Genomic DNA, 27,735 nt, shown 5'->3' with positions numbered 1-27,735 from the left:
TCGTGGGGCGGGGAGGAGTCGGCCTCCCGGAATCCTGGTCCCGGCGTGCACTTCTGAAGGACTTCAGGTACCGGCGTGCCCCGCGTCCTACTGTCCGCCTGCTCGCGTCCTGGGTGCCGCCTCTGAGTAGGGCGGGCGAGGAGGCAGCCAAGGCGGAGCTGATGGCTGCGCCGAGGGCGGGGCGGGGTGCAGGCTGGAGCCTTCGGGCATGGCGGGCTTTGGGGGGCATTCGCTGGGGGAGGAGACCCCGTTTGACCCCTGACCTCCGGGCCCTGCTGACGTCAGGAACTTCTGACCCCCGGGCCCGAGTGACTTATGGGACCCCCAGTCTCTGGGCCCGGTTGTCTGTTAGGGTCACTGAACCCCGAGCATGCCTGACGTCTGGGACCCCGGGTCCCCGGGCACAACTGACTGCGGTGACCCCAGATACCAGGACCCAGGAGGCCTCAGAGAACTCTGGAACCCGTTCGCGCGCGTGGCTGGCGGTGGCGCTGGGCGCTGGGGGGGCAGTGCTGTTGTTGTTGTGGGGCGGGGGTCGGGGTCCTCCGGCCGTCCTCGCCGCCGTCCCTGGCCCGCCGCCCGCTTCTCCCCGGAGTCAGTACAACTTCATCGCAGATGTGGTGGAGAAGACAGCACCTGCCGTGGTCTATATCGAGATCCTGGACAGGTAATGGTGGGGGTAGACCAGGAGGCACTGAAGCCACGGGCTGGAGGGCGGGCGGGTAGGAGGGGTCAGAGCCTCCTCTTATCTGTGCTTTCCCTCCATTTCAGGCACCCTTTCTTGGGCCGCGAGGTCCCTATCTCGAACGGCTCAGGATTCGTGGTGGCTGCCGATGGGCTCATTGTCACCAACGCCCATGTGGTGGCTGATCGGCGCAGAGTCCGTGTGAGACTGCTAAGCGGCGACACGTATGAGGCCGTGGTCACAGCTGTGGATCCCGTGGCAGACATCGCAACGCTGAGGATTCAGACTAAGGTGGGGGCTGGGGTAGGCCAGGTCTGGTTGGAGCTGCTTATTTGCTCGCATCTTCAGATGACAGGTCTCTTATACCCATTCTCCCTTAGGAGCCTCTCCCCACGCTGCCTCTGGGACGCTCAGCTGATGTCCGGCAAGGGGAGTTTGTTGTTGCCATGGGAAGTCCCTTTGCACTGCAGAACACGATCACATCCGGCATTGTTAGCTCTGCTCAGCGTCCAGCCAGAGACCTGGGACTCCCCCAAACCAATGTGGAATACATTCAAACTGATGCAGCTATTGATGTGCGTCCTGATAGGAGAGAAATGACAAATGATGGGGGAGGGGAGAGAGGCTGTGTGGTACAAGCACCAACTGATATATGGTGGATGAGCCTATATAGAGCTTAGGCTGCAAAAATGTGGCCACTCATTCATGGGCTGAGAAAGAAGAGAATTTGGAGAAAGTACCTACATCCTGGTATGCCCCCAGACTTAGAATCCCCAGATCTCTTTCATGTTTTCTCCTTGTCCTACAGTTTGGAAACTCTGGAGGTCCCCTGGTTAACCTGGTGAGTGAGACATCCTTCCTTCCAAGAATCCCTGCCCCAGGTCAGTGTGGGAAGGGTAGGTTTTCCCTAATTCAAGGATGTTTGGTCAAGTTTCTGAGCAGTTCTTTGTTGGCTATCTCTCAATATCCAACCAGATCTCCCCAACACTTGCTGGTACTTTTGTTCGGGTGCCCCCATCCCCTACTATTTGTTTGGGCTAGGGAACTGGGGGCTGTATCCCTGCAGGATGGGGAGGTGATTGGAGTGAACACCATGAAGGTCACAGCTGGAATCTCCTTTGCCATCCCTTCTGATCGTCTTCGAGAGTTTCTGCATCGTGGGGAAAAGAAGAGTGAGCCTGCCTTATGGGGAAACGGGTTCCTTTAAAGTGGTGGAAATAGGGGAAGGGCATTCATTGGGACTTCCTGGAGGGTGGTCTACTGGGAGAAGAGGGCGGGGAAGGAAGGATGTAGCTGGGTGGGGCTCATTTGTCCCTCTGTCACAGATTCCTCCTCCGGAATCAGTGGGTCCCAGCGGCGCTACATTGGGGTGATGATGCTGACCCTGAGTCCCAGGTATGAGCTTTAGGGACAGTGACATGTAATGTGACCAGTGTAATCAGAGGGGGGCACCTCTATTGAGCTTTGTTCTCATTTCTGTCTTTATCTAAGATGAACTGCGTCACACTTGAAATAATCACAAGAGCTGTCTCCCTTCATCATCTTGATTTTCTTATCCCACTCCACTTTGTACACCTGTCAACAGATTGATTTCATCCTGTTACTGCTTTGATTTCAAGCCTTCAATCCATTAACTTGGCATTTAAGGGCCATTTTCCATCTGTCTGTAAATCAACTTTCTAGACCTGGCTGTAATACCTTCCTATATGAATACTCAGCCAACCTGATTTCCTACTCCCATGTTTTTTATTTATGCTGTTCTTGTTTTATATGGTTAATATCAGATCCATCCTTTTAGGCTCAACTTAAGTTCTTTCCACTTAAAGCTTCTCTTAGTATTCTAGAATGACATTAGTGCTATTGATTTAACACTGTTTGTCATTTGGTGCCCTCATGTGGTGTACATCTTTTATGTACATGTTGCACTTTATTGCTAGAAGACAGAAAGTGAGTTGCCATTGTATTTTGTAGTACCTAGCCCATGTCCTGTCCATATATTTATCAATGTGTTGATGAGAGACTTGAGGTGGAACTCAGGATGGGGAGAATGCCTGGGTTTGGCTAATAGGGTGATCTGTGTACTTTCAGCATCCTTGCTGAACTACAGCTTCGAGAACCAAGCTTTCCCGATGTTCAGCATGGTGTACTCATCCATAAAGTCATCCTGGGCTCCCCTGCACACCGGTGAGGGAGAGGCTGCAGTGTGATATGGGGATGGGCAAGGTGTGCATGTGTCCTTGAACTAGGCTTTGTACTCCTTCCTTTCTCTCTGTCCATTTTTCTCTATAGGGCTGGTCTGCGGCCTGGTGATGTGATTTTGGCCATTGGGGAGCAGATGGTACAAAATGCTGAAGATGTTTATGAAGCTGTTCGAACCCAATCCCAGCTGGCAGTGCAGATCCGGCGGGGACGAGAAACACTGACCTTATATGTGACCCCTGAGGTCACAGAATGAATAGATCACCAAGAGTATGAGGCTCCTGCTCTGATTTCCTCCTTGCCTTCCTGGCTGAGGCTCTGAGGGCACCGAGACAGAGGGTTAAATGAACCAGTGGGGGCAGGTCCCTCCAACCACCAGCACTGACTCCTGGGCTCTGAAGAATCACAGAAACACTTTTTATATAAAATAAAATTATACCTAGCAACATATTATAGTAAAAAATGAGGTGGGAGGGCTGGATCTTTTCCCCCACCAAAAGGCTAGAGGTAAAGCTGTATCCCCTTAAACTTAGGGGAGATACTGGAGCTGACCATCCTGACCTCCTATTAAAGAAAATGAGCTGCTGCCATCTTTTGTGGGCAGTTAGTCAGGTGCTGCTCTTTGTGGTGTGGTGGGCTCTGGTCTGTTCTGCTCGGTGCTGGGCCTGGGAGCAAAGATTCCCATGCTTGGCTACAGATACTGACAGCTGGCCTCTGAAGGAGGGTGAAAACTTCTGCTTGACAGTTCCACATCCATAGTGCATGGTCTGATGAGTGCGGTTGCTGACATGGGTTTCTTGGTAAGCTCCTGAGGTAATGGCAGCCTCAGACCCCTGCCATTAGGGGCCAGTGGTGGTTTGCAGAGGGCAGTGGCACTTAGATAATCTGGTTGCTGGTCTGGCCAGGGTAGCGTTCAAACCTCCTGTTGGCCTCTTCACTGAAGGCATCACCTGCAGAGTGGACAGGCAATTTGGGAGGCGCCCTGCACAGAGGGAGGGAGATAGATGCACTGTGGAGAAGGGTGGGTAGAAGTGGAGGGACTGAGAGCTCCACAGGAGGGTGGGAAGATGGAGAAACAAGTTATGGAAAAGAGAATGAACGTCTTTCCCTCCCATCCCCTAAGCTTCCTGGGTTGCTTTTCCCATCAAATACCAATGTGGCAGTTGTGCACCCAGATTCTATGTCCATCATATTTGCAGTTACATTTCATTGCATTGTTGGTAAAGTCACTCTCTGCTACTTCAAAGTTTGGGTTGATGACAACCTGTGAGTGAGAAAAAGGCCACTTAACCCAGCGACAATCCTCAAATTCAAAGGTGTCTTTAACGCTCCCCCCACTCACCCATGTGGAAGCCCCAGACTCCAGGTACCTGGAGAATGTAGTTTCCTGGCTTCACATCCGTGATGTCAATCCACTGACAGTCAATGTCATGCCGGTAGAGATCCCAGCAACCCACAGTGATGCCTTGCTCTCCAAAGTTGGCACACTCATACCTCTTGGAGACATCTGGAGGGATTGGCATATGTCAGTGTAAGGAAAGGCTGTGCAATGGATACCATGTGGTCCACTTCAGTCCCCAACTCACCCTCCTGACACTCAGTGTCTTCGAGACAGAAACTAGCTTTGTGGCCCTCAGCCACCTTGGTGCCATTTGGGGTGAGGATATCATAGTGAGTGAAGATGTCCATGCTGTGGTAATGCCTGTGGGGAGAAGGGAACTTCTGTTTCCTTCTCTGCCCCTAGAAGGTCTGCCCCATCCCCCGTGGTCTTGCCCTTCTACTTGACTCCCTACCCTCTCACCCATGGCACTCATGCCACACCCAGGAGTGGCGCCCAGCCTTGGGCCTGAAGTCAGCTCGTCCCAGGTTGTGGATCTGGGAGGAGAATCGGAGTAGACGCCGGTGACCATAGGGCCAGTTGGCTGAGCGGGCTGAGCTGGCCAGGCAGTTCTCTTCCGCAGCACAGTACAACATATGCAGGGGCCGGTCTTCGATGTAGGCAGTCTCCTGCACCAGTGCTGAGTGCAGCAACAGATCGGATGCAGCTGCACCAAGAAAGGAAGGGGGTGTTAGAAGTCACTGCTGACTTCACAGAGAGGGGTGCTTCCATCCCTCCCTAGTGTGTAAGACTAGTTTTTTGTTTTTGTTTTTGTTTGTTTGTTTGTTTGAGATGGAGTCTCACTCTGTTGCCGAGGCTGGAATGCAGCGGCGTGATCTTGGCTCACTGCAACCTCTGCCACCTGGGTTCAAGTGATTCTCCTGCCTCAGCCTCCCGAGTAGCTGGGATTACAGGCGCCTGCCACTGCGCCTGGCTAATTTTTATAGTTTTAGTAGAGACAGGGTTTCACCATCTTGGTCAGGCTGGTCTTGAATTCCTGACCTCGTGATCCATCCGCCTTGGCCTTCTAAAGTGCTGGGATTACAGGCGTGAGCCACTGCACCCGGCAAAACTGGTTCTTTTATGGGGAAGGAGTGCCCCTCCAGATTACAGCCCCCTTTCCCTGCAAACGGGTGGCCCAGACACTCCCTTCCCTGGCATGCATCACCCCCTCCTTCACTCACTCTCAGAACAGATGACTCCAGCAGTGAAGCGGGTCCCTGTCCTCTTGCAGGTGATGTGGGTGCCATGATGGGCACACTGATCCAGGGACAGCTCAGTCCCTGTGCAGCGCACTCCACTCATCACCACCTCTGTTATATTCCCAGAGTCCCAGTACCAGGTCTCCTGGGGACATATGCAGATGTTTCTGTAAGGCCCAGGATCCAGCATCTTGGGCAAAGGGACTCATTCCTTAGCCCTCTGCCCAAAACACAGGATTTAAGACAACAGCCTCGGCTCACCTCTCCTTCCCACTCACCTGCAGGCCGTGGTTGGCGAAGCCCAGACCCAGTTGCCTACAGGCCACCATGGCCTCCAGGGTCCCCCAGTCATCCCCACAGATGAGGCCCCAGCGAAGGGGCCCAGGTCCCCCTATTTGCACCTCGACTCGCCCCTCATGTTGGCTGCGGCCCCCACTGAGTCGGATCTGTAGTGACACAGAATGGAAGCGCTGGAGGAAGCTTTGGGGTGAGGTAGTGGGAGTCTGTAACAGATGTGGCTGAAGCGTGACTCAGAGGCACATAATGGGCTAGCAAGTGATGGGTCAGGTGGGAGCTGCAGGATGGCAGGGGCCTGGGGCAATGGGCTGGGGGCCACTGGACTGTAGATTGGAGACCAGACCTGGATAGGATGAAAGAGACCTCAACCAAGGTAGAGAGGATGACTGACCCTGGTCTCTGCCCCAGTGTAAGGTAGGTTGCACCGGACCCCGGCATCCTGGCTATGTGAACAATCCTCAGCTGTGATGTTCTTGTGGGGGCACTTCCAGAGGGAGAGCTCCTGTCCAGAGCAGCGAACTTCACTCAGGTGGATAGCACCCATGCCTAGGGCCAGATGGCAAAGATCAGGAAGTTGTAATTAAGCATATACTGTCTGCCCAGGGGACACCTAACCTTCTGAAGGAATATGCCCCCCAGGAGCATGTACCTCCTTCCCTCTCCCTCCCACCTCCATGCCGCCTCACCCTGCCCCATGCGAGCGCCACTCAGAGCTTCTCGAGCACTCCCGAAGCCCAGCTCCCGACACACCACGCTGGCCGCATGCAGGTCCCACTTGCGGTCACAGACTGTGCCCCATGTGCTGGCCTTCAGGACTTCTACCCGGCCCTCTCCAGGGTGGGCGCCGCCCTTTAGACGGACACGGGCCTATAGAAGAGAGAAGTGCCCAACAGAGGCAAATGGCAACATCTGCACGGAGGGCTAAGCAGACCTGGGAGATGAGTGAGACTTTGGTGGAAGGGAGTGGGTGGTATCAGGTCTGTGGCCCACCCCCTGGAAGGCTCCTCTCTGTCCTCAAAGGTCAGGGCTGTGCTTAGTCTGGGGTTGCCAGGCTAGGGGTTCTCCACCTGGGGTGGGAAAGGTCATAATCACTGTCTCACACACCTCCCCCTGAGGCTTCGACTGTTGTTGCTTCTTCTGGCCACTGGACGCCGCGTAGAGAGGGCCTGGCACACAGCTCACCACCGCAGGGGCCCCCCCAGGGCACCTGGCGGTGTCATTGGCACGATAGAACTCCAGGGAACAGAGGGAGAGGTGGGCCTCCGTGCCCACGCACGCCACCCCATGCAGACCAAAGGAGTGTTGCTGCCGTTGGGCTAGCAGCCTAGGGGGACAGGAGTGAGGTGCAGTAGGGTAAAACAATGCTCCTGCCTCTTGGCCCCACAAACATCCTCCCACTTCATGCCTCCACCATGCCCCCCACCCTTTTGTGACCATTTATCCCCTCTTCTTCCCCCTTCCGTGTTTCCCTCGGGAGATACATGGGGAGATACATGCTGAGTTTCCAGGCTGAGGGAGCCTCAACTACCCAGATAGGAGGGGCCTTGGGGACCTCCTGCAGTAGAACAACCTTAAGAGAAGGATGGCTAGTCTCGACTTGCCTGGAAGAAACTGTTCCAAGTGGTTTCAGGCTGCTGGCCCTAAAGGAGGCTGAGGCTAAGGCCTCAGGGAAGGGGAAACCAGGACTTTCCAGTTGGAAGAAATGGCGAGGAGGGAGTGGCTGACACAGGAAGCCTGAAAAGCCAGGGCGAGCAAGTCCTTCTGTGATGCTGAGACTGGAATAACTGAATGAGTCAGGATGCAAAGGACTAAGGAAGTCTCCCATCTCCATAGCTCCGCAGAGGCCAGAGACTCTGCAGGACAGATTAGGAGGGGCAGATGCAGCAAGAACAGACCAGCAGGTAGACGCAAGAAAAACTGGGACTGGCATATGCAAGAACGAAGATGTATAAATGCAGGACAGGTCAAAGTTTGAGGGAATAAATGACCAGAGAAAGGAGATGGATGTGAACAACAAAATGGCAAAGACATCCCAGGACCTGTGCTGTGCAAGTCTTTAAAAAGGCAGTCCATGCTTCTGCAATTTCAACATAACAGTGTCCCAAAGCTATCTGAATAGGATAATGGGACTGAACTATAGATGCTAAAGCTTGGAAATGCTGCCGAGATGTTTGAGAGAATGGGGGGACTTGTTTATCGATACCAGTAGAATGAGAGGCTGCAGTGAGGCACGTGCCAGAGTGAAGTACACTCTGCCCGCAGAGAAAGGGAAGAAAATGAGGTCTGGTGCTGGTGGAACGGGCCTGTGAGGCTGACGTAGTCATGCAATATTGCAATAATGTGCCCTATCACTTGATGTCAGAGGAAGGATGGAATATGATGACTTGAAGCCATTGGCTAGGAAGACACAGGAGGAGGAAAAGTTTATACACAAAACAGACAAAGGAAGCCTGGAGACTTTACAGAATACCTTTGGAAGCTCAGGATAAATGGATCCTGAAGATCTAAGAGATCAGGCACTCTCCCACAGTCCTGTTTGGCTGAAAGTAAAAGTCAAGGAGCCCATCACAGGAAAAAGACATCTATCTTCTAAACATCCTCATCTCTGTTGTCTACAATGAACAAAATAAAAATGGCAGTGTGTACTTTAATGTGCAGGTCAGGGAAGGCTAGAGTGTGGCCATGTTGGGCAAAGATGACCCTAAGCTGGAAGGGCACTACAAGAACATCCCCAAATTTCTGAGATCCTTTGAAACCACCAGAGAAGCTGGGGAATGAGGGCTACGAGGGGACCACTGGGTGAGACTAGAACTTCTTGAGAACAGGAGGGGAGAAAGGGATGAATTATCGATACTTCAGTCCCTCTTGAAGTTATCAGGGAGACTTTTAATGTGCAAACTGCCTTTTGAAGACAAGTTAGATGTAATTACAGGGGTTGGAAGCTTCCCACTTCGAGTTCTAAAGGAGCCCAGAAGGAAAATTAGGGAACTGGGAGCCTAATTGTGGAAAATGAGCCAGAGAGGCAGGGGCTGTCAATCTGACTGCATTCCTGGTAAAGGTTCCAAAGGGGACGCTGAGTTTCCCTCCATCTCGAGTAAGCTGGTAGCACTTATTTTTAACAACTAATCAAATAAAGCATTTGATTTGGGAACACTGATCCTTTAGGCAAATGTAACCTCTTACAGGAGAGGCAAGTATGGCGTCTGAAAGAGAAAAGCACTAGGTTGTCTCCTGGAACTCAGCAGGGGAAGATAAGTAAACATGTGGAACGAGGTAGTCAGTGAGTGAAAAAACAAATCCTAGGACAAGCATCATTCCTGAGACCAAGGTAAGGACCGGTCTTGCGTAACACTTCAGTAAATGCCCTGGAAGGTGATTTCTAAGAGCTGCTGCTGCTCCTCCTCTTGGTCAGCTCTTTCAGCCACAAAGGCCTCCTGGACCCCCTCCCTCCCTGGCCACAGCCGAGTAACTCCATGCTCCCTCTCCTTTCCACCCAACCTGAATTTTATTTACCTCTTGTGTGACCCCCTGACCACTCGGGGTTTGGGTTTGACTTTAAGCTTGGTGATTGGTCTGCAAAAAGGAGAAGGAAGTTGGTAGAGGTAGTGGTTACGTATGTGGTGCAGGAAAGGTACAGGGTTATTTTTCTGTTTCTGGGAAAGACCCTTTGTGGGCAGCATGGGGACGGGAAAAATGAAGATTTTCCGCATCCACCGTCTGCTGAACACCATTGAACTGCATTTCAGGAACTCATGCTGCTCTCTGGATTCAGCAACAGTAATGGGAAATCTAGCGATGTCAATCCAGGTGGGGGAGTTGGGAAGGGGAGAAGGGAAGAGGAAAGGTGGAGAGGGGAGAGAATGGGAATGTGGGTGAACTAAGGGAGGTGATGGAGGGGGCAGGAAGGAGGAAGAATGAAGGTGGCTGAGGCTGGAATCCAAGCTATTTGGGGTAGGTGTAAAGATGGGAGGCTTCTCAGCCACTCCTACATTACTTCCTCCTTGTGTTCCCTAAGATCAAAGCTTGCCCATCCCCATGCCTGCTCCCTTCACCTCCCTGCAGGAAAAGCCATTTTCCTCACATCCCTAATCCATCAGCTTGGGTTCTGGGATGGACATGGATAGGCTGCCATCCATCCATCCACCTCCTGGGGCCGCAGGGCGAGCAGGAGGTCCCGGGGCTCTTGCCCCATTACCTTCCAAGGGGCTTGGGGTGTCGGGCTGAGACCTTGGCCGCTCGCTTCCTCAACTTTCTGTGAGGATAAGACAATAGTAGTCAGGGTTAGTGTAGAACCAAGTGGAAAAGCTGGTGCAACTAGGACCGGGGCAAGATTTCTCTTCTAGCAGTCCGAAGGCTTCCTGGTGGCAGGATATTATAACAGCAGACACTCCTGAGACCCGAGCTTTCTTTTTTCTTTTTTTTGTATTTTTAGTAGAGATGGGGTTTCACTATGTTGGCTAGGCTGGTCTCGAACTCCTGACCTTGTGATCCACCTGTCTTGGCCTCCCAAAGTGTTGGGATTACAGGCATGAGCCACCGCACCTGGCTGAGACCTAAGCTTTCATAGCTGCTTGGCCTCTTCAGCACATGACCAGGTGGGTGAGCAGAAGTGAAGGCCGTGGACTCAGGACGGTGCCCCCATGCCAGCACCCTCAGAAATTAGCTAGGGCAGATGGCAAGTAAGGACTCCTGAGTCCAGATGTTAGTGCTAAACCTCAGTGGAGGGCTAAGGGGAGCATCGTTAGGATTGTTAAGATTGCCAGACTGACCAGGCTAGGCGGGAGAACTAGCCTGAGTCAGGCCTAGGGAGGCTACTGTGTCTTTTTTTCCTGGATGCTCTCTTTGAGAAAGACTTCTGGCATTGTTCAGGCCTGAGGCTGCTGGACCAGGACCAAGAACCAAGGCCGAATATCCAAGGGCGTTAACTTGGTTTGACTGGGGAACACAGGCCAGGCTCCTTACAATGACACCACTCTTCCTGCTGAAGTTCCAATCCCATATGCTGTGGTCATTCACAAACTGAGTTCATCTCGCAAACTTACTTCCAGGGAAATAAATAATTTTTCCTTTTTTTTTTTTTGGTCTTTGAGACAGGGTTACTCTGTCACCCAGGCTGCAGTGCCATGGTGCAACCATGGCTCACTGCAGCCTTATCTCCTGGGCTCAAGTGATTCTCCCACCTCAGCCTTCTGAATAGCTGGGACCACAGGTGTGCACCATCATGACTGGCTAATATTTGTTAGAAGCAGGGTCTCACTATGTTGTCCAGGCTGGTCTCATCTCAAACTTCTGAGCCCAAGCTATCCTCCTGCCTTGGCCTCCCGAAGTGCTGGGATAACAGGCATGAGCCACTGAGCCCAGCCTTAGTTGTCCTTTCTTTGAACATGTTCCTGCTCCGCTGTTTCTCTTGAGGAGTCATATTTCAACATAGTACAGCTGGCCTTCCATATCCATGGGCTCTGCATCTGTAGATTCAACCTCCATCTGTATTGAACACGTACCAACTTTTTTTCTTGTCATTATTCCCTAAGCAATAAAATATAACAACTACTTATGTAGCATTTACATTATGTTAGGTATTATAAGTAATCTAGAGATGATTTAAAGCATACAGAGGATGTGCATAGGTTATATGCAAATACTATAGCATTTTATATCAGGGACTTGAGCATCTTTGAATTGTGGTATCCTTGGGAGATCCTAGAACCAATCCCCCATGGGTACTGAGGGATGACTGTTTAATGTGTGAAGACACTTTGGGATTTAAATATATGTATATATTTTAAACCAGTCAGAAGTTGTTTGATATTTTCTGCCTCAGCTCCTTCCTGAGGATGTACTTAGTTGGTCTCTTTGCCAAAGTGTCCAAAGTGTTGGATATTCCTGGCAAAGAATATACAACTCTCAGGTCCCTTTACTGAGACATTACTAATAGTTAGACTCTTTCATCTTATAAATATGGTGTGAAATTTTTTCTCCAAATGTCTTTTTCTCAAACATGTCTAAAATGTCTAAAATGAAATACACTTGGCCTCTTCACCAATCAACCTGGAGAGTTCACCTTGATCTCCAGAGTAGTACTAAAACATTTTGGTATTATCTAGAAATTTAGAAGTACCTCTTCTCTAAATTATTTAAGGACCTTATATCAACAGGTCTTTGTATTATTTATATATATTTATATATATATATACACACAAACATATGTAATCTTATTTCATATTTATATAAAAGAGTTTAGACCCTTTTATCTTATAAATATTTTATATATAAAATTATATATAAGTTATGTTAAGGACTTTGTCCTTATTGAGGACCAGTGCTGTTATTTGTCTTGATTTAAATTTCTTCATTCACAGATGTGTTTGTTTCCACCTACCATTTGTTCCTTCCTTCAACCATCAAACATAAAAACCTATGTAGGCCAGGGGCAGCGGCTTACGCCTGTAATGCCAGCACTTTGGGAGGCTGAGGCAGGAGGACTGCTTGAGCCCAGAAGTTTGAGACCAGCCTGGGCAACATAGTGAGACCTCGTCTCTACAAAAAATTTAAAAATTAGCCGGGTGTGGTGGCTCGAGCCTGTAGTTCCAGCTACTCAGGAGGCTGAGATGGGATGATCGCTTGAGCCCAAGAGGTCAAGGTTGCAGTGAGCCATGATGGCGCCACTGCACTCTGGCCTGGTCAACATAGAGAGACCCTGTCTCAAAAACAAAGAATCAAACAAACAAAGAAAAAACCCAAAACAAAAACCTGTCTACATTTGCATATCCTCTTCTCATACCTTTCAACTATTTTTCTTCTCTAAGTCTACTGTACCTAAATGTTTCTAAATTCCATCTCTTACAGTTTTTCTCGGTCCTGCATACCATTTCTTTTTCTCAACTGAATCCTTTTAAACATTCAAATCACTCCTACACATGCACACACACACACACACACACACACCCTCTACTCATCTCTCCTCCCCTTCACAGTAACATTTCTCAAGAGCTGTCCATACTTATCATCTTTATATCCTCTCTTCCTACTTTTTTTTTTTTTTTTTTTTTTTTTGAGACAGAGTCTCGATCTGTCACTCAGGCTGGAGTGCAGTGGTGCAATCTTGGCTCACTGCAACCTCCGCCTCCTGGGCTCAGCAATTCTCCTGCCTCAGCCTCCCAGGTAGCTGGGATTACAGGCACGCACCACCACAGCCAGCTAATTTTTGTATTTTTAGTAGAGACGGAGTTTCATCATGTTGGCCAGGCTGGTCTCAAACTCCTGATCTCAGGTGATTCACCTGCCTTGGCCTCCCAAAGTGCTGGGATTACAGGTGTGAGCCACCATGCCCAGCCTCCTCTTACTCATTCTTCAACCCACTTCCTCTGGTTTTCCCTACCTATCACTCTGCAAACTTCTATTTTGTTAAATCCAGCAGACATTTTTCAGTCTTCATCTTAATGACCTCTCTGCAACATCTGACTGTCCTCTCTTTCCTTGGCTGCTATAACACTACAATATCCTGGTTTTATTCCTAATTCTGCTTATTATTATTATTAATTTCCAGAGTGGCTCCCCAGGGAGCAGGGCTGACTCCTAGGCAGTGTGCCCAGAGCCGCCTATTCCTAATTCTGGTTGCTCTTTCTTGGTCTTCTCTGCAGGCTCCTCCCCTATCTGGTCATTAAAATTTGTGGAGCTCTTTCTTAGGCATTTTGTTCTCACTTCATATAGGGCCCTCTATATGGTCTAATTCACACCTAGTGTATTCATAACCTTGTCTATTTCATTGCCTTCTTGATGTTTCTAGGTAGAGATCTGAAAGTAATCTGAAATGTAATGTAGGTCCAAAAAAAAAAAAAAGATAATTATCTCAGTAAAATCCACTCCAGAAACCTAGGGGTCAATCCTGACTTCTCCCTTTCTTGGATCCCAAAGTCAATCAATAACCAAGTCCTGTCAATTTTACTTCTAAATATCTCTCCAATCCATATCTTTTGCTCCTCTCCTAATCATTCTCAGAAACAGAGTCAAAGGCGGGGCGTGGTGGCTCATAGCTGTAATCCCAGCACTTTGGGAGGCCAGGACAGGCAGATCACTTGATGTGATCCTGAGGTCAGGAGATCAAGACCAGCCTGGGCAACATGGAGAAACCCCATCTTTACTAAAAATACCCCAAAATTAGCAAATTAGCTGGGCATGGTGGCGCGTGCCCGTAATCCCAGCTACTCGAGAGGCTGAGGTAGGAGAATTGCTTGAACCCAGGAGGCAGAGGTTGCAGTGAACCAAGTTTGCACCACTACACTCCAGCCTGGGTGACAAAGCAAGGCTCTGTCTCAAAAAAAGAAAGAAAAGAAAAGAAAAAAAAGAAATAGATTCAAAATGATCTTTTGGAGTCACAAACCTGATCATGCCATTTCATAGCCCTCCCCATTAAAACACTTCAATGGCCAGGCACGGTGGCTCAAGCTTGTAAGCCCAGCACTTTGGGAGGCCGAGGTAGGCGGATCACCTGAGGTCAGGAGTTCAAGACCAGCCTGGCGAGCATGGTGAAACCTCGTCTCTACTAAAAATACAAAAATTAGCTGGGCGTGGTGGGCACCTGTAGACCTAGCCACTCAGGAGGCTGAAGCAGAAGAATCACTTGAACCCAGGGAGGTGGAGGTTGCAGTGAGCAGAGATTGTGCCACTGCACTCCAGCCTGGGCAACAGAGCCAGACTCCCTCTCAAAAAAACAAACAAAACAAACAAACAAAGCAAACAAACAAACAATCCAAACATCAAAGGCTTCCCAATCCTTTTATCATAAGGACCTGAATCCTTATGATGGCCTATAAGGTCTTGTATGATCTGCAGCCTAATAACCTCTCTTGTCATTTATTCACCTTTGTATTCTCAGCACCTTGCACAGTACTTGGCAAATAGGAGTTCAATAAACATCTGTCAAGCTGAAATGAACTAGAAGAGTGACTTCTTAAATAGCACTGAAGCTCTCAGAGCCTCAATTTCATTACCTGTAAAAGAGCAGTAAATAGTTCAATTATCTGTACATTCTTTTCTTATTCTAAAGTTCTACAACTTTTACATGTTCTAGGGTAGAACTACCAAAACAAATTGAAAAATGATTAATACATCAGGTTTTGATTTTCTCATTCCCTAAATCTTACTGACTTCCTCTAAAAGCCAGCAGATCCATCTTTTTTTCCCTAAGGAGGGGAGAGTTGTTTACAACTGTCTTGCCTATCTTTCATAATTGTAATAATTGTATCACCTGTGAGAATGCTCCCTCTGCTGGGCCTGACCTGTGAAGGATCTAGATCATAGCCCCATCACAGAATCTCCCAGGGCTCCCGCAATCTCTTTCCCCACGAAGAATGGCCTCTGTGCTTTAGTGTATCTCTTTCTCCAGCCTTTATATCCCAGACTTAGTATGAGATTCCGATATGTCCAACAAATATTCCTGATCCCTAAAAATTATTTCAGCTTTGCATACTGGGGGACAATTCCTGTGTCTCAAACTTTCCAAGGACAGCCCATCTCTAAAGCTAGTTCATATTAACCTGAAGCCCAGAGATGGCTGCTGGTACCATCCTTCTCTCAGGCAGCATCGGAATCATTTTAGGTGTCTGTTCTCTCATTCTCTATGTTCTATCAGTCATCCTACATCTATTCATTTTCCTCCATCTTTGTTTTTACCCTCCTGATGAGCTTCAATTTTAGAACAAACTCCTGACTGGTCTTACTGCATCAAGACCCTCCTCTCCTCATCCACTACTATCAGGCAAACTTTCAAAAACACTGGCTTTATTCTTGTCCCATATAAATACCTTTATTTGTAATTTTTCTATAAGGCAAAGGCCAAACTCTCCAATTTGGCACCTAAAGCATTCCATTTTCTGGCCTCCCTTTATCCAGATCTTCCACTATTTCTCAGTATAAACCTACTCTTGCTAACTTACTGTCTTCCAAATATAAACCATTCATTATCATCTCTGTTGGGGCCAACAGTGACTTTCCTGTTGCTAAATCCAGCATTTGTTTCTCAGCCCTCATGTTTTTAGGTCTGGGCAGCACTGACTTAGCTGGTCACTCTCTCCTCTTCGAAGCACTTTACTTGGCTCCCAGGCCACCACACTCCCCTGGTTTTCTTCCTACCTCACCTCACTGTTTGCATTCATCTTATCTTCTGACTTTTAAATATTTAGTCTCCCCAAGGTTCAGTCTCTGGGCCTCTCTCTGTCTTTTAAATTTACATTCACTTCTTTGGTATGTTGTCCAGTTTCAGGACTTTATATGTTTTACTCAACTGAACTCCAGAGTCCTATATTAAATTACCTAACTTAGCCTCGCCACTTCAATGTCTTAAAGAATCTTAAATTTAACAGGTCTAAAACCAAGTTCCTACCCTCCACCCCCAAGCCCGTCTCCCAACAAAACATGCTCCATTCACTGTTTTCCTTGTCAGGTGAGGCCAATTTCTTACTCAGCTGAGGCCAAAAACCTGGAGAGAGCCTTAACTCCTCTCTCTCACATCACACTGAATCCATCAGCAAGTCCTATAGCTCTGCCTTCAACTGTCTGTAAATCTTAATCATTTTTCACCACTTTCACTGGTCACCATCACCTTTCACTTTCTTTACGTGGCTTTCAGAAGACAATAACCCCATAACCAGCCACCTGACTTCTTGCTTCTACTGCATCCCTTACAATCTATTCCTAATAAAGCAGTGAAAGTAGTACTGAAAAAAAATGGAAGCCCGATGTCACACCTCTGCTCCAAGCCCTCCAGTGGTTCCTTATCTCCCACAGAACGAAAGCCATCCTCTCCCAGATGGCCCGCAGGATCTGGCTTCCCATTCTTTTCCGAAGACCACCTACACTGCATCTCCTACCATTTTCTACTTTTTCACTCAGCTCCAGCCACAGTGGCCTCCAGGAGAAGGAGAGGCCTCATCCCATCACCCACTACATACACACACAGGCACACACACACCCCAGAATATTTTCATTTTTGATCCCTCTTCCTAGAAATGTTTATCTAGAGGTCTGCATAGCTTGTGCCCTCACTTCCTTTAAATCTTTTCTCAAATGATGCCTTCTTCAAGAGGCCTTCCTTGACCACTTATTTATTTACTTACTTACTTAATTTATTTTTATTTTATTTTTATTTGAGACGGAGTTTCGCTCTTGTTGCCCAGGCTGGAGTGCAATGGCGCGATCTCAGCTCACCGCAACCTCCGCCTCCCGGGTTCAAGCGATTCTCCTGCCTCAGCCTCCCGAGTAGCTGGGATTACAGTCATGCGCCACCACACCCGGCTAGTTTTGTATTTTTAGTAGAGATGGGGTTTCTCCATGTTGGTCAGGCTGGTCTCGAACTCCTGACCTCAGGTGGTCCGCCCGCCTCGACCTCCCAAAGTGCTGGGATTACAGGTGTGAGCCACCGTGCCCGGCCTTAGTTAATTTATTTTTTGAGACAGGGTCTTGCTCTGCCACCCAGGCAGTGTAGTGGCATGATCACAGCTCACTGCAGCCTTGACCTCCTGGGCTCAAGCAATCTTCCCACCTCAGCCTCCCAAGTAGCTGGGACCACAGGCATGCACCACCATGTTCAGCCAATTTTATTTTTAAAAAATTATCTGTAGAGACAGGGTCTCATTATGTTGTCCAGGCTGGTCTCGAATTCCTGGGCTCAAATAATGCTTCCACCTTGGCCTCCCAAAGTGCTGGGATTATAGGCATGAGCCACGGGTAGCGTCTACAACAGTACCTGGCACATAGTAAGATCTCAGTAAATAAATATTGGGTGAATGGATCTCTACACCTTTGTTCACGCAATCTTCTTCACTGGAAATGTCTATTTAAATTCTACGCATCTTTCAGAACATGGGGTTTAAATTAGGGAAGGTAAGCAGCACAGAGAAGGAAATGCAGCCCCAAGATGGATGAAAGTAAAGAGGCACAGCACGTTTGTTTTAAAGTGGTTTGAGTGTCCAGGCCAGATAAAGTACCGAAAGTCCTCAGTACTGAAAGACATTTCAGATGAGCCTCAGAGCCAAGGCAAAGAAAGTGTGAGCAGGTATAGAAAAGACTGGAGACTGGATAACATCCTGACTTCCAAAAGAAAAAAAAAAGGAGAAAAAGGATTCCTCAATTCCTCAATCTACACATAAGTAATATTCTAGAATAAATTATTAAATAGAAGTTTGTAAGCATTTAGGCAAAAATAAGGTGATTCTTAGAGACCTAAAAGGATTTTTCAGTAAAAATAGACTCAAACTACTATGATTTTCTTTTTTGACAGGATTACTAAATTGGAAGGCTGGAGAATGGCTGTGAGCATAGCATATCTGCATTTTATCAAAAACTAACAGAATCTCCCATGATTTCATTACAGATAAGAAATATATAGATAGATAAGGTGAAATGTTGGTTACATCATTGAAGTGTTCTGTTTCTTCCCAGTTGGTGGAAGGAACATATTTTACAGCTGATGATTAAAAGCTTGATGAAAATCTACAGGAACATTTTGCAAGAAGAGTTAGACTTTGGTTTTAAACATTTCCACAACAACTTTTAGCCATTTGGATGAAGCCAGAAGGCAAAGCTGCCATGTCTATTCAGCAGAGGAGGCTGAGGGGAAATGACAGATGGAAAGTCACATCAGGACTCAAGATAATCTCATGGGATCATCATGGCTTTTTTATGGCTTCTAAATTATGTATCAAAACAAATGTAATAGGGTAAACGTCACCTATACCTGGGTTGGAAAAGGCTGCTCTATCAGTAGGAAGCATAGGGAAGACCTGAACTGGTTTTAAGTGATGACAAGTTCAGTATAAGCAGTGGGAAGCTGCCGCAGTAGGAAGACAGTGTAATCCGAGCACGCTTCAGTCGGGGTTGAGGATTTCTACAGTGGCTGGCGGCATCAGACCCCATCTGAAGTAGTGTGCCCGCGGAAAGCTATCCGGACATCAAGAGGCCTTTCAGCAATACTGATCTAGGGAACCACTGAAAAAAGGAAGGATTTTTGGCTCGCAAAATAGATTACAGTGAGAGGGTGTAAAGATTTCCAAATAAATGCCTGGCTGTCAATGGTAGTTTCTCAAAAAGATCAAAGTAGATGTTCCAGGGAAGGGAGACGTTAAGCACAGGCAGTTCCCAGGGTGATGCGTTTCCCTGGAAGCCGGACTGGACCCCAGGGCTCCAGCGCAGGTGGAGAGGTTGGGCCTCGCCAAAAGAGATTGTGGGAAACTTCCAGGACTTGCAGGAGCCCCGAGGGCTCGAGCGTTCACATACGCGCCCCGCCCCGGGGCGGCCCGGGCAGAGAGGCTGGCGCTGTCTCTCCTGGCGCCCTTCGGCCATCGCGCGCCGCCGTCCCCGGGCCCCCGGACCCTGGGCGTCCAGCCTGCGCGGGACACACCCAGGCGCCGCCTCCCAGGGGCGGCCGCGTCCTTGCTGAACTCGGAACTCGCTGGCCGGCAGCGCCAGCGCTGAAATCGGCCCCGGGCCTGGGAGTGGCCTCGCGAGGCCGGCGCGCGCCCCGGGGCCGAGGAATCCGCCTGCCCGCCCAGGCGTCGGCCACGAGAGAGCGGGAGCCTCGCCGGTCCCCATTTCAGGTACTCCCTTGGGGCACCTTTCGTGGTCCCACAAGATTTCCCAACTCTCCAGCTTTGCAACGGCCTCCATATTTTCCCGCGCGTCCCGACCCCTGGGTCCTCCCGTGCCCCGGACCTGCTCAGATGTCTCCCAAGGCTATTCATCAGGGAGCACCCCAATCCCGGCCTGCTCCGCCCGGCGCCCGCGGCCCCTCACCTGTAGAAGGCCGCGTTGACCCTCTTTTCGCTGGGGAAGCCCAGCATCCCGCAGACCACGTGGCTGTTGTGGGCGCTCCAGCCTTTGTCGCACACTTGCGACCAGCCGTCAGGAAGCCTGACTTCCACCAGCCCCTCCGTCACGGGCAGGGGTCGTCTGCCCCACCCAACGGCGGGTCGAATTCGCACCTCCTCCACTTGCAGGTGATGCTCTACCTGGGGGCGGGGCCACAAGCAGGGAAAGAATCCCAGTGGCACCTTTCATGTGTCCTGCCGCCCTTAAGGAACCCTGCTTGGTGTGCCTGCTGTAAACCCAGTGGCGGGATGGGCCCGAGGCGGCGCTGAGAGAGCGGCCACGATGGCCGCAGTCCGCGGTGTGGACTCTCTTGCAGCCAGCAGCGCGTGGGATGTGCTGTGCTCCCAGAGAGGATTCAGGGCACTAGGAAGGAGCACCTCCCTGTGCCTGGAGCAGGAGGGAGCACTTCAAAGAGGAAATGGCTTTGAAGGAGGAGAAAGTCAGAAGGAAGATGTCTCAGGAAAGCAGGAACATTTGAGGAGAAGGAGAGCACCAGGTGCCCCAGGGGTGACTAGGGATGAAGCTGGAGAGGCTCATGCCAGGTTTAGCCCCTTGAATGTGAATGCTAAAAACCCTGTTGGATTTTACAGCATCTGGGAGCTCTATCATTTGCTTTTCCAAGTCTCCCACCAATCCAAATGATCCCCCAGGGGTAACTACCTTCTAATGTCTCTGCTAACCACCCCACAGTACTCTCGGCTATCCTGGGTGGTGTGTGTGTGTATGTCTAGGAAATGCAGACCTCAATGACATTGGAGTCCGAGAAGCCAGGGAGGCGCTGGTCTTTGCAGATGACCCCAGCATCCTCATCGTGCGTACAGTCACTGTTCCCCCAGCCCCGGGAGGCACATTCAGTCACTCTCTGCTCGGTCCCACTGCAGCTCAAGTTGTCCAGCCAGATGCGGCCTGTGGAAGGGGAGATGAAGGGACAGAGAAGCTTGGGGAGGGAGGATGGGGGAGTAATGGGGATGTAGGGAAGAGTGAGTGCTGAGGCCTCCCACTTGGCCATGATGATCCCATCTTTCTGGTATGATAAGGGGTGGAGACGGGACAGGGGACCCTGGCAGGGAATAGGAAGGGGGCATAAGATTGAGGGAAAATTGGTGTGATCTGGGGATACTCAAGAACCTGATAGGGTGAATAAAAAACCAAGAATCAACCCTGAAGTTCTGATCAGTCTCTACCCATTCATTGATAGCTACAATTAATCAGGTACCTACTGTGTGCCAGGTGCTCTGCCATGGTGTGCACATATGTGATCATTCTTAGAACAGAGCTGCCAGAACACTGTTTTATATAAAGAAACTGGGGTTTAGAGAAGCTGAGCAACTTGCTTAAGACCATAAAGCCAATACATGGGGGCTTAGGAGTTTGATCTATCTGTGAGGCTTGGACGTCTAAGATCCTTTCTTCACATCCTTGCATTCTCTCTTGTGCCCGCCCTGTCTGTGCTGCCATATAGCCCCTTGTTCTTCTCTCTGTCTGAAACCTGTTTTGTTTTTTTTTTTTGAAACGAAGTCTTGTCCTGTTGCCTAGGCTGAAATGCAGTGGCATGATCTCAGCTCACTGCAACCTCCGTCTCCCAGGTTCAAGCAATTCTCCTGCCTTAGCCTCCCAAGTAGCTGGGGCTACAAGCATGTGCCACCATACCTGGCTAATTTTTGTATTTGTAGTAGAGACAGGGTTTCAACCATGTTGGCCAGGCTGGTCTCGAACTCCTGACCTCAGGTGATCCACCCACCTCAGCCTCCCAAAGTGCTGGGATTACAGGCGTGAGCCACTGAGCCCGGCCTGAACCCTGTGGAGTATCACTGGCTTCCTCTCAGAATTGGGTGCAGCCTCAAAGGTCATCTGTCCTAGCCAATGTTCAAGGACATCTCATTCACATCCCAACAGGACTTACCCAGCTGTTGCGGAGACACCTAGCTCCTGCCCCACCAGACTGTGTAACCATCAAAGTCCTTGTGACTCTTCATGACTTTCCCCTACCACATCTGATTCATTCCTTTGGTGCCAACCAGAAAAATTCTTCAGCTACACGACTGTCCTTCCCATATTTGAAAACAACCATTATGTCATTGCTATGCAAGGTTTTTACTTTCCATATCAATCCCCTGATTCTTCAGCAATTCCTCCTTGAAACTTGGCTTCTGAATCTTTCACATCTAGGCAGCTCTCCTCTGAAAGTATTTCCATTTTCTACTTTCCCTCTTAAAACACAGCATCTACAAATGACACTTAATTCCACAGGTGGTCTAGCCAGTGGGAACTGGGGGATCAGCTGCAGGTTGCACCTGCTTCTGTCCATCAGTCCCACTGTGGGTTCATACCATGGGCACAGTCCTAGGCCTCACCTAGGGAACTGCTCTTAAGCCTCCACCACCCACACTCATACTTGTCCTAGATTTTATACTTGTCCTTAGTCAGTACCACCTTGTTAGTTTTAGCTCTGGCCCATAACCTGATTTTGTTAGCTGCAGTGTCTGTGACCCCTTGTGACTTTGGGACATCCAGATATCATTTACCTGCTCTTAGCGTCCCATGAGACCAACTGTACTTTATTTGTACAGGGCTCACCTGTATCTGGGCTGTTTTGTGGATGGCTTTGTAGGATCATACTTTTGCAGCAGAAAAGAACTTAGACATCATCTAGTCATTTTGCATACAGGGCATCTGAGGCTCAGAGAAAGCACTGACTAGCCTAAGGTCACACAGCTCTGGGAAGTAACGATGTTGCTTGGTTTGTCATCCATGGATTTACTCAATGCTGGCTGTTCTTGGTGTCGTGTGTCCCTATGGCTGTGCCATCCTGGTGTTCCCTTTCCCTGCACTTTGGCCACACATAGGAAATACCTAGGATATGCCTGGATCATTGCTCACCTGTTCCAGGGCCATATTTGGCACTGTGGGTCCAGCCTGTGGCCTCTGTGAAGCCCAGCTCCCGGCAGAGGACGTGGGCAGCCTGCAGCGTGAAGTCATCATCGCAGATGGTGCCCCATTCACCAGCTCGCTGTATCTCCACGCGGCCCTCGTAGGGCTTCCTGGGGAAGCCAGCCAGCCGGAACCGAAGCCCCTGGCTCCCGGCCTTCTTCTCAGGGCCCGTGGAAGGGGACGGAGACCCCAAGCACGAACTGCACAGCAGGCACAGCAGCAGCCCCCAGGGGCTCCACTGCCAGACACTGACAGGTCGCATGGCAGGGAAGGCCTGGGTGCCCCAGAGAGAAAGCGTGCGTGAGAGAAACAGATTGAGTGGGGCCCAGAGTCAGAAAGAGAGGGAGAAGTCACGAAAGAAAAACAGACACTGAGTAAGACAGAGACAGCGAGAGACAACAGGAGAGAAAGAGCCCCAGGGACCAAGAGACAGGGAGAGAAACACATTAAATAAGGGCAGAGGCACAGGTCATAGAGGCACAGCCTGAGAGACCCAGAGATAAGAGACAAGTATGAGAGACCGAGAGTCAGAGAAGGGTCAATAAGAAGAGATAGAGACTGAGCAAGAGACACGTAGAGAGAGAGGAAGACCCAGACAGACAGGATGTGAGAGGAAGAGAGACTGTGGGAATGAGAGAGAGAAAATCAGAAAGACACAGAGGAGAGAGACAACGGATAGAAAGTGATAGGCAAAGAACTAAGCACTCAGTATAGGGGAACCAAGCACACCGCGGGTGAGGAGAGGGACTGACAAGAGCCAAGGGGCGGACGTGGGAGGGATCCAGATGACCCCATTTACTCAGAGGGAGGACAGACAGCTGTACTGATTGTGCAGAGAGGCACGTAAGGGGCCCTAGGCGGCCCTGGGATCACAGATCCCCTGAATGGGAGCCCAGAGTCCTAACCCAGCAGATTCCCAGGCAGGGAAGGCTGGCACCAAAGCTCGCCTGGAGAACCTGCTGCACGCCCTCCCCAACACGCAGGCTCTCAGATGCCCTGCAGGGTCAAGAGGCCCAGGAGGGCCAGGCCTCAAGGCTGGGCGGGGGATGGGGTAGGGTTGTCCCAGCCTCCTGCCAACACCACCATCGCTGTCACCGGGCAACGGGAGGCCAGGCGCTATGGCTCCTCAGCCAAGGCCTTCTCTGCCTAGGGCTGAGAACAGTCCCTCTACAGCAAGCCCCCGTCAACATGCTTCCCCCAACCCAAACAATCAATCCAACAAGGCAGCTTTGTTCTGGGTTGGGGACCCAGGGGTAGCGCCTCCCGGAGGAGCCCCCTCCCTTAGGGCGCTCCTGGCGGCCCTGTTCGAACACCCGTAGCCCCCGCCTCCGGTATGTGCCTCCTCCGTGTACTCTGTCTCACTTGCCCTTTGACAAGAATCAAACTCTCAGTTGGGTGGCTTCCCCTCGACTCCATCCCACACCACCCGTTTTCCCTGGTCCCTCCCCATCCTCTCCATCCCCTACTCATTCCCTCTGCGGTTAGCGTGACTCCCCCTACCTTGGCCGAGCAGGACCCTAAGGGCTGGGAGAAGAGTGCTGGTCCTGGAGATCAGTCCTAGGACTTCCAAAAAAAAAAAAAAACCGCTCGGCCAGGGGAGACTGGACCCCCCTCTCTCCCCCTTCTCCGTTCGTCCCTCCCACATCCCCCTAAGCCCTCCCACATTCCGCCTTCTCCTTCCATTCCTCCCGGCCAGTTCCCTCCTCTCCTCCTCTGGGTCCTCCCTCCCCGTGGAGCTGGCCACTGCCGCGCCCCCTCCCCCTCCCTGGCCCTCCCGGCTCGTTCAATGAAGCTTTCTCTTCCCGCGGCATGGAGGCCAGGCCTCTGCGGTCAGGGAGCTGACATGCAAGCGGCCGCCGGGCGGCGGGGCGGCCCCGGTGGTGGCGGGAAGCGGTTCAACCCCAGCCCTCCCTCCGAGTCCTGGGCCAGCGGAGTCTAAACAGCCCGGCTCGGGCGGGGCTGGGGGCGGGCCCGGCCAGGGGAAATAAAGCCCCGGAGGCCCGCGTGGGTCTCTCTGGTGCCCGGGGCGCTTTCGGGGTGATGTCATGGCTTTCACTCTGACGTCACGTTGGGCATATGACGTCACGCGCAGCCACCACGCCCAGAGGCCAGGGCCCTCGCGCCAAAACCGAGGACTTTCGGTGGAGCCACTGGCGCGCCCCCACGACGGCGGGTAGGGGCCTGGGGTGCTGCAGCGCCCGGCTAATCCGGGGGTCTCTACCATTCCTTCTCGCTCCTCTCCCTCACCCCACCGTGACCCCCCAGCGGCTGCCGGCGGGGGCCGGGGAGGGGCGGAAACTCCTCCAGGGAACCCGGCCCCGCCTCCCGCCCCGCCTCCCGCCGCAGGGCCAGGAAGCGCGGAAGGAACCGCCGGGGACCATGGACGGAGCAGTGATGGAAGGGCCGCTCTTTTTGCAGAGTCAGCGCTTTGGGACCAAGGTAGTCTGGCGCACGGATGCCGAACCTTATCCGGGCTAGTAGTGGGTGAGAGAGCCCAGAAACAGGGAGAGGTGGGCAGCGGGCTGGAGAGCGGCGCCGGGAGTTGGAGAGCCTGTGACTTTCCGGTGAAGTTGCTTTGCACACTCTCGGGAAGCGTCTGTAGTGTAGGGGTTCTGGTCCTGGGGAGACGGAGTGGCATCGTCCTTGGGAAACTTCGCCCCCAACCCCGTTTGGAAGCCCCAGATCCCAAATCGACTTGCGCCGCTCCCTCCTTCCCCGTCGGGACCCGGGCCGCCTGCGCACGCCACTCCCTCTCGAGCACTCTCACTCTCTCCCTAGAGGTGGAGGAAGACCTGGGCCGTGCTCTACCCGGCCAGTCCCCACGGCGTAGCGCGGCTCGAGTTCTTTGACCATAAGGGGTCGAGCTCTGGGGGTGGCCGAGGGAGCTCGCGCCGCCTGGACTGCAAAGTGATCCGTCTGGCTGAGTGTGTGAGTGTGGCCCCCGTCACCGTGGAGACCCCCCCTGAGCCCGGCGCCACTGCCTTCCGCCTGGACACTGCTCAGCGCTCGCACCTGCTGGCGGCCGACGCGCCGTCCAGTGCAGCCTGGGTGCAGACGCTGTGCCGAAACGCCTTTCCGGTGAGGAGCTGCGGCGATGCGGGGTGGGGGCAGTTACAGAGGCAGAGAAATGGGGCTGCCTCAGACCGACCCCCGCTCCCCGCTGAGGAAATTACGGGTTTCTCGATGCTCTCTCTCTACTACAGAAAGGCAGCTGGACTCTGGCGCCTACCGATAACCCACCTAAGCTTTCTGCCCTGGAGATGCTGGAGAACTCCTTGTACAGCCCTACCTGGGAAGGTAGACGCCTCAGAAGCCCGGGCGGGGATGGAGTGAAGAGGAGGAGGGCCGAGGGCCTTTGGGAAGTGGGTGGATACCCAGGGGCCCATGGGGAAGTAAGAAGTAGGAAGGCCCTGAGATCTGGCTTCCGAGTGAGTGCCTGGACACTGTGCTCATGAGTCCTCTGGGTCCCCACTGCTGCCCCCGTCCCTCCCCCGCAGCTGTCTAATCGTGTATGCCTTCCAGGATCCCAATTCTGGGTAACGGTGCAGAGGACTGAGGCCGCCGAGCGCTGTGGCCTGCATGGCTCCTACGTGCTGAGGGTGGAGGCTGAAAGGCTGACTCTCCTGACCGTGGGGGCCCAGAGTCAGATACTGGAGCCACTCCTGTCCTGGCCCTACACTCTGTTGCGTCGCTATGGCCGGGACAAGGTGCAGGGGCTGTCCGGGAGGGCTTCCTGGGTTGGGCAGCTGTGGGAAGGTTAGGGCAGGTCAGAAAGTGGGAAGCTCTGACCTTTGGATCCCCCTTTCTTGCCTACCCGGTGACCCCACGTCTGTTCGCAGGTGGTCTCTTCTTTGTAGATACCCTAACTAGTGCAGGCGTGTGACTCACTTCCTCTGATGGCTCCTGGTAATGTGTTTCCCCCTCTACCCTCCTCAGGTCATGTTCTCTTTCGAGGCCGGCCGCCGCTGCCCCTCAGGCCCTGGAACCTTCACCTTCCAGACGGCACAAGGAAATGACATCTTCCAGGCAGTTGAGACTGCCATCCACCGGCAGAAGGCCCAGGGAAAGGCCGGACAGGGGCACGATGTTCTCAGAGCTGACTCCCATGAAGGGGAGGTGGCGGAGGGGAAGTTGCCTTCCCCACCTGGCCCCCAAGAGCTCCTCGACAGTCCCCCAGCCCTGTATGCTGAGCCCTTAGACTCCCTGCGCATTGCTCCATGCCCTTCCCATGACTCCCTATACTCAGACCCCTTGGACAGCACGTCTGCTCAGGCAGGAGAGGGAGTACAACGGAAGAAACCTCTCTATTGGGACTTGTATGAGCATGCGCAGCAGCAGTTGCTGAAGGCCAAGCTGACAGACCCCAAAGAGGACCCCATCTATGATGAACCTGAGGGCCTGGCCCCAGTCCCTCCCCAGGGCCTTTATGATCTGCCTCGGGAGCCCAAGGATGCATGGTGGTGCCAAGCTCGGGTGAAGGAGGAGGGCTATGAGCTCCCCTACAACCCTGCCACTGATGACTACGCTGTGCCACCCCCTCGGAGCACAAAGCCCCTCCTTGCTCCCAAGCCCCAGGGCCCAGCCTTCCCTGAACCTGGTACTGCAACTGGCAGTGGCATCAAAAGCCACAACTCAGCCCTGTACAGCCAGGTCCAGAAGAGCGGGGCCTCAGGGAGCTGGGACTGTGGGCTCTCTAGAGTAGGGACTGACAAGACTGGGGTCAAGTCAGAGGGCTCTACCTGAGAAGGAGGGCAAGGCTGAGGTGGCTAAGGAGGACCATGGGGAGGTGGCACTAGGGATCAAAGAAAATGGTTAGAACCAGCAGAAGCCAGAAGGTGGGAGGGGCCATGCTGTGTGAGACCAGGGGACCAGAGGGATGGGAGAGTCAAGGGAAGGACAATCCCAGGAAGTCCTAAGAAGTGGGGCAGATGGCAGGGCTGAGGATGGGCTCTGCATCCCCCAAAGCCATCCCTTCCCTACTTCCCCAAATGAAGGGACAGCTGTGGGACCAGGTCTGTGGAAAGTGGTGCATGGTCAGAATGGGTGCAGTTTGAGGGGCTTGTGTGGAGGCCTCAGGGAGATGTTGGACTGTGCCTGGATCCTTACTCCTGCATTGTTCTTTGCCAGAGACCTATTTAAAAATTTTAAAATTCTCATTAAAGTCAGCTTGGGTTTAAGAA

At 51.7% G+C, this 27,735-nt stretch overlaps 3 protein-coding genes across 10 annotated transcripts; 2 read left to right on the top strand and 1 right to left on the bottom strand.

The window, feature by feature from the left end:
* Position 1: 1 nt before the first annotated feature.
* Positions 2–3,491, top strand: HTRA2 (HtrA serine peptidase 2). 2 transcript variants are annotated; one of them, XM_004029478.5, is made up of 8 exons: positions 2–667; positions 772–976; positions 1,066–1,260; positions 1,494–1,526; positions 1,752–1,857; positions 2,011–2,080; positions 2,774–2,869; positions 2,975–3,491. In XM_004029478.5, exons 1-8 carry the CDS (start codon positions 162–164, stop codon positions 3,138–3,140), a joined length of 1,377 nt encoding a protein of 458 aa, XP_004029527.1. In that variant the 5' UTR covers positions 2–161; the 3' UTR covers positions 3,141–3,491. The 2 variants fall into 2 exon arrangements, with proteins under 2 accessions (XP_004029527.1, XP_018876430.1); XM_019020885.4 differs by lacking the exon at positions 2,774–2,869 and having other exon boundaries at positions 162–667.
* Positions 3,279–24,496, bottom strand: LOXL3 (lysyl oxidase like 3). Of its 2 annotated transcripts, XM_004029476.5 has the most exons (14): positions 24,056–24,496; positions 22,505–22,829; positions 20,367–20,530; positions 19,550–19,764; positions 6,866–7,085; positions 6,448–6,628; positions 6,153–6,307; positions 5,743–5,910; positions 5,447–5,609; positions 4,686–4,929; positions 4,471–4,586; positions 4,255–4,391; positions 4,037–4,148; positions 3,279–3,834 (listed from the first exon to the last, which is right to left on the bottom strand). In XM_004029476.5, the coding sequence occupies exons 2-14, from the start codon at positions 22,815–22,817 to the stop codon at positions 3,761–3,763; spliced, it is 2,262 nt and encodes a 753-aa protein (XP_004029525.4). In that variant the 5' UTR covers positions 22,818–22,829; positions 24,056–24,496; the 3' UTR covers positions 3,279–3,760. The 2 variants fall into 2 exon arrangements, with proteins under 2 accessions (XP_004029525.4, XP_055234113.2); XM_055378138.2 differs by lacking the exons at positions 6,866–7,085; positions 19,550–19,764; positions 24,056–24,496 and having other exon boundaries at positions 22,505–22,817.
* On the top strand, positions 19,063–27,735 carry DOK1 (docking protein 1). Of its 6 annotated transcripts, none has more exons than XM_063695761.1 (6): positions 19,063–19,353; positions 24,821–24,994; positions 25,334–25,633; positions 25,759–25,852; positions 26,078–26,262; positions 26,492–27,735. In XM_063695761.1, the coding sequence occupies exons 2-6, from the start codon at positions 24,935–24,937 to the stop codon at positions 27,296–27,298; spliced, it is 1,446 nt and encodes a 481-aa protein (XP_063551831.1). In that variant the 5' UTR covers positions 19,063–19,353; positions 24,821–24,934; the 3' UTR covers positions 27,299–27,735. The 6 variants fall into 6 exon arrangements, with proteins under 6 accessions (XP_063551831.1, XP_063551830.1, XP_018876427.1 ...); XM_063695760.1 differs by having other exon boundaries at positions 19,190–19,353; positions 24,902–24,994; XM_063695759.1 differs by lacking the exon at positions 19,063–19,353 and adding an exon at positions 24,573–24,728 and having other exon boundaries at positions 24,902–24,994.

Source organism: Gorilla gorilla, chromosome 12 (genome assembly GCF_029281585.2).
Source record: "Gorilla gorilla gorilla isolate KB3781 chromosome 12, NHGRI_mGorGor1-v2.1_pri, whole genome shotgun sequence".
Classification (NCBI taxonomy): Eukaryota; Metazoa; Chordata; class Mammalia; order Primates; family Hominidae; genus Gorilla; species Gorilla gorilla.
This window is presented reverse-complemented; position numbering and strand designations above follow the sequence as displayed.